The sequence below is a fragment of the Salmo salar genome, unplaced genomic scaffold, assembly GCF_965601325.2.
Source record: "Salmo salar unplaced genomic scaffold, fSalSal1 ptg000536l, whole genome shotgun sequence".
NCBI lineage: Eukaryota > Metazoa > Chordata > Actinopteri > Salmoniformes > Salmonidae > Salmo > Salmo salar.
This window is the reverse complement of record NW_027675413.1, coordinates 176,545-187,107: the sequence shown is the minus strand read 5'-3', so window position 1 is coordinate 187,107 and position 10,563 is coordinate 176,545. Positions and strand designations below refer to the sequence as shown.

At 41.3% G+C, this 10,563-nt stretch overlaps 1 protein-coding gene across 1 annotated transcript; it reads right to left on the bottom strand.

The window, feature by feature from the left end:
* Positions 1 to 1,439: 1,439 nt before the first annotated feature.
* LOC145876257 (stonustoxin subunit beta-like) lies at positions 1,440 to 10,195 on the bottom strand. Its single transcript, XM_082972054.1, has 4 exons — positions 10,173 to 10,195; positions 9,784 to 9,957; positions 9,460 to 9,506; positions 1,440 to 4,143 (listed from the first exon to the last, which is right to left on the bottom strand). Exons 1-4 carry the CDS (start codon positions 10,193 to 10,195, stop codon positions 3,620 to 3,622), a joined length of 768 nt encoding a protein of 255 aa, XP_082828180.1. The 3' UTR covers positions 1,440 to 3,619.
* Positions 10,196 to 10,563: the final 368 nt, after the last annotated feature.

The following is a 10,563-nucleotide window of genomic DNA, read 5'->3' as shown; positions in this document are numbered from 1 at the left end:
GATGAAGGAGGGGATGAGAGGCCAGAACATCAACCTCATCTTCATGGAGGACATTGATGCCAGATGCAGTGAACCTGCTGAGAGATGAAGGAGGGGATGAGAGGTCAGAACATCAACCTCATCTTCATGGAGGACATTGATGCCAGATGCAGTGAACCTGCTGAGAGATGAAGGAGGGGATGAGAGGCCAGAACATCAACCTCATCTTCATGGAGGACATTGATGCCAGATGCAGTGAACCTGCTGAGAGATGAAGGAGGAGATGAGAGGCCAGAACATCAGTCTCATCTTCATGGAGGACATTGATGCCAGATGCAGTGAACCTGCTGAGAGATGAAGGAGGGGATGAGAGGCCAGAACATCAGTCTCATCTTCATGGAGGACATTGATGCCAGATGCAGTGAACCTGCTGAGAGATGAAGGAGGGGATGAGAGGCCAGAACATCAACCTCATCTTCATGGAGGACATTGATGCCAGATGCAGTGAACCTGCTGAGAGATGAAGGGGATGAGAGGCCAGAACATCAATCTCATCTTCATGGAGGACATTGATGCCAGATGCAGTGAACCTGCTGAGAGATGAAGGAGGAGATGAGAGGCCAGAACATCAATCTCATCTTCATGGAGGACATTGATGCCAGATGCAGTTTTATTTATTTATTTATTTAACCTTTATTTAACCAGGAAGGGCTCATTGAGATTTAAAATTCAAGAGCGTCCTGGCCAAGATAGGCAGCGCCAAGTCATTACAAAAATTACAGACAAACATGAAAAACTACAAGCAATCTAGTAAAAACCATAGAATTCACAAGAGTATAACAAAATCAAAAACAGCAAATTAAAAACATTGACATGTCAGGGAATCAGTCTCCAGATCATTCATCAGTGATTTAAAAACACCAATCAGGACCAGTTCTTCCAGTTTAAAAGTATTTTGTAAGACGTTCCAAGACGATGGTGCAGAGTACATAAAAGCCCTTTTACCAAATTCAGTTCGGACATTTGGAACAGTTAGCAGGATAAAGTCCCGCGAACGAAGAGAGTACCCACCACATTTCTGAACAATAAAAATGCCCAAATAAAAAGGTAGTAAACCCAAAATGTCTTTGTAAATAAAAGTATACCAGTGACTGAGCCTACGAGTGACTAGAGAAGGCCAGCCAACCCTGGTATACAAAGTGCAGTGGTGCGTAAAGGTTTTGCAATTTAAAATAAATCTCAAAGTGCCATGGTAAAGGGTGTCAATTGATCTCAAACACTGAGCGGAAGCATTCATATATAAAATATCCCCATAGTCTAGTAAAGGCATAAATGTAGCTGATACTAGCCTCCTTCTGGCTTCAAAAGAAAAACAAGCCTTATTCCTAAAATAAAATCCTAATTTCAGCTTCAATTTTTTTGTAAGTTGTTGAATATGCATTTTAAAAGAGAGGCCATCATCAATCAAAATTCCAAGATATTTATATGAGGTTACAACCTCAATCTCATTGCCCTGACAGGTAGTAATAGGTGAAAGGTTCAGAGGTCTATTTCTTGCTTTAGAAAACACCATTAGTTTAGTTTTGTCAGTATTCAGGATAAGCTTCAATCGAGACAAGGTATGTTGAACAGTATTAAAAGCAGTTTGCAAGTTCTGGAAAGCTTTTGTAAGAGATGAAGCACAACAGTAAATAACAGGATCATCAGCATAAAAATGAAGTTGTGCATTTTGGACATTTTTGTCTAAATTATTTATATAAATAGTGAATAAGAGAGGACCAAGTACAGAGCCTTGGGGCACACCATTCAAGACAGACAATTTAACAGACCTAAGCCCATCAAATTGAGTGCACTGAGTTCTATCAGACAGATAGTTAACAAACCATGCAACTGCATGCTCTGAAAGACCTACACTCAACAATCTCTGCCTTAGTATAGCATGATCAACTGTATCAAAAGCCTTAGAGAGATCAATAAAAAGTGAGACACAATGCTGTTTTTTGTCAAGAGCTTCAGTGATATCATTTAAAACCATCATGGCTGCTGTAATTGTGCTATGCTTCTTCCTGAAACCCAATTGGTACATTGATAAAATAGAGTTAGTATATAAAAACTCTTTTAGCTGGTCACTCACAAGGGTTTCAAGTATTTTCACCAGGGGTGACAGCTTTGAGATTGGCCTATAATTATTTAAAAGAGTTGGATCTCCCCCTTTTAAAAGTGGCAGGACAAATGCTGATTTCCAGATCTTTGGAATTTCATTCCATTCCAGGGTTAGATTAAACAGATATGCAAGTGGTTCAGCTATGAAATCAGCTGCCAGATTTAAAAAGCAGGGATCCAAAAGATCAGGACCTGCAGGCTTTCTCTGATCTAAGGATTTCAGGGCCTTATGTACCACCTGCACTGAGAATGGCAAAAAGCTAAAAGTTTGACCAGCTCTCACTGGTTCATCAACACAAGGTTGTACAGAGACAGAGGACACTGAATCAAACAGCCTACCAGATGATACAAAGTGCTCATTGAAACAATTCAGCATTTCAGTTTTGTCATATATAGCAACAGAGTCCTTCAATACACATGATGGTAATTCATTAACATTACTGTTACCAGACATAGACTTAATAGCCTTCCAAAACTTTCTAGGGTCATTCAGGTTATCAGTGGTAACAGACATAACATATTCAGACTTGGCCTTCCTGAGAAGAGAAGAACACTTGTGTCTGTCTTGTGTCTGTGTGTGTGTGTCCAGTGTGTGTGTGTGTTTGTGTGTCTGTGTGTGTGTGTCCAGTGTGTGTGTGTGTTTGTGTGTCTGTGTGTGTGTTTGCATATGTGTGTCCAGCATGTGTGTGTGTGTCCATTGTGTATGTGTGTGTGTGTGTGTGTTCAGTGTGTGTTTGTTTCCAGTGTGTGTGTGTGTGTGTGTGTGTGTGTGTGTGTGTGTGTGTGTGTGTGTGTGTGTGTGTGTGTGTGTGTGTGTGTGTGTGTGTGTGTGTGTGTATCCTGTGTGTGTGTGTGTGTGTGTGTATCCAGTGTGTGTGTGTGTGTGTTTGTGTGTCCAGTGTGTGTGTGTCCAGTGTGTGTGTGTGTGTGTGTGTCCAGTGTGTGTATCTAGTGTGTGTGTGTCTGGTGTGTGTGTGTGTCCAGTGTGTATTTGTGTCCAGCGTGTTTGTCCAGTGTGTGTCCAGTGTGTGAATCCATTGTATGTGTCCATTGTGTGTATGTGTATCCAGTGTGTGTGTGTGTGTGTGTGTGTGTCCAGTGTGTGTGTGTGTGTGTGTGTGTGTGTATGTGAATGTGTCCAGTGTGTGTATGTTTATTCAATGGGTGTATCTGTGTGTGTGTGTGTGTGTGTGTGTGTGTGTGTGTGTGTGTGTGTGTGTGTGTGTGCGTGCGCGTGTCCACTGTGTGTGTGTGTGTGTCCAGTGTATGTGTATGTGGGTGTCCAGTGTGAGTGTGTGTGTGTGTGTGTCAGTGTGTGTCAGTGTGTGTGTGTGTGTGTGTGTGTCCAGTGTGTGTATATGTGTGTGTGTGTGTGTGTGTGTGTGTGTGTGTGTGTGTGTGTGTGTGTGTGTGTGTGTGTGTGTGTGTGTGTGTGTGTGTGTGTGTGTGTGTGTGTGTGTGTGTGTCAGGTTATTATTTACAGGGACACTGAGGAGTCATTATAAACCCAGAACCCTGGATAGAGGGGCTCAGTGAATGTGGAGGTGAATGTGATCAGGTGGGTCAGTGTGTCAGAGGAGGCTCTATAGAAGGACAGAGTGCCGGCTGGCCAGTCCAGATACACTCCTACTCTGTGGGAGCTGGAGGAGCGGACGTCTATGGTAGTGGAATTATTATCGTGACAGGCATAGTAACTGTTGTCAGAGCAGGTCAGACTCCAGGACTTGTCATTACATCCAAGACAACAGTCATTAACCTCTCCTCTCCTGTTGATTCCTTTATAAGTCACTCCTATAACAGCCTCCCTCCCACTCCACTCTACCTCCCAGTAACAGCGCCCAGTCAGACCCTCTCTACACAGCACCTGTCTACATCCCACAAATCTCTCTGGGTGATCAGGATACGGCTGCTCCTCTCTCCTCCATGTCACCTTTCTGTTCTCCTCAGACAGAGAGAGGCGTCTGTCTACTGTGTTTGGGTCGAGTGTGAGATCACAGACATCTGATGGATGAAACCAGACACAATATTAGAAATCATCATCATTCACATTAGAATGTTAACTCACTTTTCACTAATTCATTTAATGTAGATGTTTCTAGGTATCAAAAGGAGAAGTTAAGGTAACTTGAGACTTGTTGAATGATCATATGTTATACTATGAGGTCTACCTGTGTTGATTCTATTCTTCCTGGAGCAACCGGAAGTGGTTAAATTCACCCTAAAGGTGTTTTGATGCACCAAACCTGCAGTTTGTGAAAATCACTGTATTCAACTCAGGATTCTGTAAAAGCCTACCCCAATGAGGATATGTGTTTACTTTTAGCTTCCTGTGCCAACCGGAAGTGCCTTAAATTGGGGGCATAGGGGCTGTTTCGAAGGGTTAAAAAAGTCACATCTTTCCAAAACTTCATATGTGTGATTAGGCAACCCTCATGAACCTCTAAATCAGTCATTTATCCCATCAGATTTGCAAAACAAACTAACACACATACACATCTAGGCCATAGTAACACAGTGTGGGGCTTAGAGACATACACTGCCTGCAATAGTTAACTTCATTTGAACTATCAAAGAACCGTCAGACCTAGAGCTCTGAAACTTTAGAAACCTGTTCTAGAGCTCAAGTCGATAGTGCACGGTGAGTTACGTGGCTCTAGGAGGTTCTCAGACCGAGAAACAGACTCGTACATTTGCAATAACATCACAAAAATGACGACATTTAAAAAAGTCCCAGAGTCGCAAGACTAGGTGCATTGAAACCGCCTCGGCCCATAGAGATGGACCCTAACGTTTCATTCAAGGACCCCGTAGCAACTCCCGGAAAATGTGGATTTTCAGCACCAATTAAGGTCGCTGCTCGGGCTTCAAATGACCTATCGAGCCGAAACTTAGGATTCGGTGTCGCCTCAGCTAGGCCTACACATAATGTCCGAACTGGACCCACAGCTAGAACGTAACTATGTGTTTTATGTTTTTATTATGGTTTAACTTGTTAGTGCTAGGGGGCAGTATTTTCACCGCCGGATAAAAAACGTACCCGATTTAATCTGGTTACCACTCCTACCCAGTAACTAGAATATGCATATACTTATTACATATGGATAGAAAACACCCTAAAGTTTCTAAAACTGTTTGAATGGTGTCTGTGAGTATAACATAACTCATTTGGCAGGCAAAAATCTGAGAAGGTTTCATGCAGGAAGTGGCCTGTCTGACAAGGAGTCGTTCTTCTTGTTTCTGTTTATTGAAAAGTCAGGATCTTAGCTGTTACGTGACACTTCCCACAGCTCCAATGGGGTCTCAGAGCCCGGGAAAAACCTGAATGACGTAATTCAAAGCCCTGGCTGAAACACAGGAGCACTTTTGCTAAGTGGTCTATCAGGGGACAAAGGGCTTTAGGCGCATGCACAGTCTGCCCCCATCTTTCTGTTTTTCCCTCATTTTACAGACACGCAGATTCCCGGTCGGAATATTATCGCTTTTCTACGAGATAAATTGCATAAAAATTGATTTTAAACAGCGGTTGACATGCTTCGAAGTACGGTAAAGGAATATTTATAATTTTTTTGTCACGAAATGCGCTATGCGCACGACCGTTATTTACCATTTCGGATAGTTTCTGGAACGCACGAACAAAACGACGCTATTCGGATATAACGATGGATTATTTGGGACCAAACCAACATTTGTTATTGAAGTAGAAGTCCTGGGAGTGCATTCTGACGAAGAACAGGAAAGGTAAGACCATTTTTCTTATAGTAAATGTGATTTTGGTGAAGGCTAAACTTGCCGGGTGTCTAAATAGCTAGCCCGTGATGGCTGGGCTATGTACTTAGAATATTGCAAAATGTGCTTCATCCGAAAAGCTATTTTAAAATCGGACATATCGAGTGCATAGAGGAGTTCTGTATCTATAATTCTTAAAATAATTGTTATGCTTTTTGTGAACGTTTATCGTGAGTAATTTAGTAAATTGTTAGTAAATTCCCCGGAAGTTTGCGGGGGGTATGCTAGTTCTGAACGTCACATGCTAATGTAAAAAGCTGTTTTTTGATATGAATATGAACTTGATTGAACAAAACATGCATGTATTGTATAACATAATGTCCTAGGTGTGTCATCTGATGAAGATCATCAAAGGTTAGTGCTGCATTTAGCTGTCTTCTGGGTTTTTGTGACATTATATGCTAGCTTGAAAAATGGGTGTCTGATTATTTCTGGCTGGGTAGTCTGCTGACATAATCTAATGTTTTGCTTTCGTTGTAAAGCCTTTTTGAAATCGGACAGTGTGGTTAGATTAACCTGTTAGGGCTAGGGGGCAGCATTGACACGGCTGGATAAAAAACATACCCGATTTAATCTGGTTACCACTCCTACTCAGTAACTAGAATATGCATATACTTATTACATATGGATAGAAAACACCCTAAATTTTCTAAAACTGTTTGAATGGTGTCTGTGAGTATAACAGAACTCAAATGGCAGGTCAAAACCTGAGAGATTCCTTTACAGGAAGTGGCCTGTCTGACCATTTCTGGAACTTCTTTGCCATCTCTATCATTTACTAAGGATCTCTGCTCTAACGTGACACTTCCCACGTCGTCCATAGGCTCTCATAGCCCGGGAAAAAAGAGAATGTCGTCATTCCAGCCCCAGGCTGAAACACATTATCGCCTTTCTCAAGTGGCCCATCAAGAGACACTAGCTTATGCGCGTGACCCCGACCGCCCCCGCCTTTGGGATTTTTTCCTCTGTTTGCCGAAAAGGAGATTCCCTGTCGGAATTTTATCGCTTTTCTACGAGAAAAATGACGTAAAAATTGATTTTAAACAGCGGTTGACATGCTTCCACGTACGGCAATGGAATACTTTGAATTTTATTGTCAGGAATTGCGCCAAGCGCGCGACACTTCTTTACTATTTCGGATAGTGTCTGGAACGCACGAACAAAACGCCGCTATTCGGATATAACGATGGATTATTTTGGACCAAACCAACATTTGTTATTGAAGTAGACGTCCTGGGTGTGCATTCTGACGAAGACAACAAAAGGTAATGACATTTTTATAATAGTAAATATGATTATGGTGAGTGCTAAACTTGCCGGGTGTCTAAATAGCGAGCCCGTGATGCCTGGGCTATCTACTGAGAATATTGCAAAATGTGCTTTCACCAAAAAGCTATTTTAAAATCGGACATATCGAGTGCATAGAGGAGGTCTGTATCTATAATTATTAAAATAATTGTTATGCTTTTTGTGAACGTTTATCGTGAGTAATTTAGTAAAATGTTAGCGAATTCCCCGTAAGTTTGCGGGGGGTATGCTAGTTCTGAACGTCACATGCTAATGTAAAAAGCTGGTTTTTGATATAAATATGAACTTGATTGAACAAAACATGCATGTATTGTATAACATAATGTCCTAGGGTTGTCATCTGATGAAGATCATCAAAGGTGAGTGCTGCATTTAGCTGTCTTCTGGGTTTTGGTGACATTATATGCTGGCTTGAAAAATGGGTGTCTGATTATTTCTGGCTTGGTACTCTGCTGACATAATCTAATGTTTTGCTTTCGTTGTAAAGCCTTTTTGAAATCGGACAGTGTGGTTAGATTAACGAGAGTCTTATCTTTAAATGGCTGTAAAATAGTCATATGTTTGAGAAATTGAAGTAATATGATTTTGAAGATTTTGAAAATCGCGCCACAGGATGGCAGTGGCTGTTACGTAGGTGGGACGAATTCGTCCCGCCGGTCCCATAGAGGTTAACGAGAGTCTTGTCTTTAAATAGCTGTAAAATAGTCATATGTTTGAGAAATTGAAGTAATAGCATTTCAAAGGTTTTGAAAATCGCGCCACAGGATTCAACTGGCTGTTACGTAGGTGGGACGAATTCGTCCCACCTAGCCCAGAGAGGTTAAACAGAAGATGCTGTGAATTATGGAACTGCTCTGAAATATGTGATAGTTGGCTGCTAAACTAATTGGAAAAAGTTGGTGTGGTGTCAGTATGTATCAGTTTGGTGTCAGAATGATATCTAATTGACTGATGGACGGTGACTTGCTGGCTGACTTGTGTCCATTTGCAATAAGATTCAACAGTGAAAAAACATCACCAAATGGACATGATGAAATCAACACAACGAGCGATGGAGAGGACCCACTAGCACTGCCCGGCCATCCCGAGTTCATCGGGCCAGTCAATTTTGCATTTCTGCAGTATTTTTGAGCATGTCAAATTAAAACATATTGCAAATGGACAGCCGTGCACCTGGTGATTGGAATGGGTTACCAGGAGCACATTTTAAAAACGTTTTTTAATGCCTTTAGGGGGAGCAAGGGGTCTACGGTTGGGTAGGGAGCACCCCCCACCCATGCCCATCCAATAGGGGGCGCCCCTGGTCATTTTGGACGTTTTTCAAAATGTTAAAAACAACAGAGTCCCACTTCTCCCTCATCATACATGACACATAGACCATCTAGGTTGATTCATGGCTTAACATAGGGCTATATGTCATTCGGGCAGTATAAATGCCATTTGGACATGGTTCACTGACTTTTGGGTTTGGAAACCAACTTCCTATGATCGCACATGGCAAATGGACATAACATCCTGATTTGGCACTTTCAATACTTTCATATTGCATTTGGACATTTCTTATGGCATTTGGGAATGGTTCACTGACTTTTGACTTCGACGTTTGACTTCCTATGAAATCATATTGCAAATTGGCAAAACATATGCCTTATGGACAAGTAAAAAAAATATGAGAATATAATATGACAAAGGTATGTTCATACAGTTCTTATACATATATAATTGACAAAAAAAATCGAAAGAATTTTGAAAAACGGTCTAGAGAGCACTTTTTTAGAGGGTGATACATTTTTGTGTTTTTTTTTTCACATTTTCAAAATTTGACCCTTGGGTCTTGACTTGATGTGCATTTGCAATATGACAATTTACTGTGGAGCGCGCTTGCCATCTTATGGATTTTTGCTGTGTGACACTTGGCATTTTCCATATGAGATTTGCCATAAGCTTTGAAATAAATGCCGTCCATTTGAGTGGTATTGGACATCGTGTATATGTTTCGTACGGTGCCAATATGTTCCCATTCATAATTGTCCATTTCAGGATGGACACACACACACACACACTGGACACACACTGGACACACAAACACACACACACACACACACACACACTGGATACACACACACACACACACACACACAGGATACACACACACACACAGGACACACACACTTGAATTAGGACTTATTCTTTGTCATATTCCTCACAGCAGTCAACACTCACATTTTCTAAGCCCAGGTTTCATTGTGTTCTCTCCACCATTTTCCACACTGTAGCGGTAAGCAGAAGAACAGACAGTCAATGAGTGATACACACACACACACACACACACACACACACACACACACACACACACACACACACACACACACACACACACACACACACACACACACACACACACACACACACACACACACACACACACACACACACACACAGAGTCAGCATAGAACTTTGTCCAAGTGGTGTTAAGAATGTTTGTCATAACTAGCCTGATAAGTCAAACATGTCTGATATGAACATTGACATAAACCCTCTACATACTTGAGTTTCTCCAGTCTGCAGTGTGGATCCTCCAGTCCAGCAGAGAGCAGTCTGACTCCTGAGTCTCCTGGGTGATTGTAGCTCAGGTCCAGCTCTCTCAGGTGTGAGGGGTTTGACCGCAGAGCTGAGACCAGAGAAGCACAGCCTTCCTCTGTGACTAGACAGCCTGACAGCCTGCAAAGAGTCAAATCATAATAAAATCACACTGACATTCTTTGGTGGTGAAAATAGTGGCAGTATATATTTTTTCTACATATTCAGATATATCAGTGTCCTGAAACCTGCCATATCTATTCATAAAATAATGTATCATTACTAGAAATGACAAATGATCAAAGTATTGCTTGTTGAGAGAAAAATGTATAGTACAAATATTTGAGTAGACTGACCAGACCAGTTTAAAAAGCAGCATCAGTCAAAAGACTCAGATTTAGATTGTATTGAGTATACAGTCCACACCATATCTATTTTGACAGTGAAGATAACATTTTAAATGTGGCTCTAAACTCCAACATTTTCGATTTCAGATCAAATGTTTCATATGAGGTGACAGTATATAATGTCACCTTTTATTTGAGGGTATTTTCATACATATCTGTTTCACCATTTTGAAAAATAAAAGCACTTTATGTATCTAGTCCCCCTATTTGAAGAAGTCATAAGTATTCTGACCAATTCACTTATAGTGTATTAAAGTAGTCACAAGTTGAGGATTTGGTTGGTTTACTCATTGGTATGATTTGCAGTTTGTTTTGGTTGTGTTTTGGGTTATGTTTCAAC

Bases quoted from the DNA above. Each gene is read 5' to 3' on its own strand.
- LOC145876257 (XM_082972054.1), bottom strand. From the start codon at position 10,195: ATGCTGCTTTTTAAACTGGTCTG. The intron at 9,507-9,783 runs GTATGTAGAGGG...TTACCGCTACAG, and splicing joins TGCAGACTGGAGAAACTCAA to TGTGGAAAATGGTGGAGAGA. The intron at 4,144-9,459 runs GTGAGTGTTGAC...TTCATCCATCAG, and splicing joins GAAACCTGGGCTTAGAAAAT to ATGTCTGTGATCTCACACTC.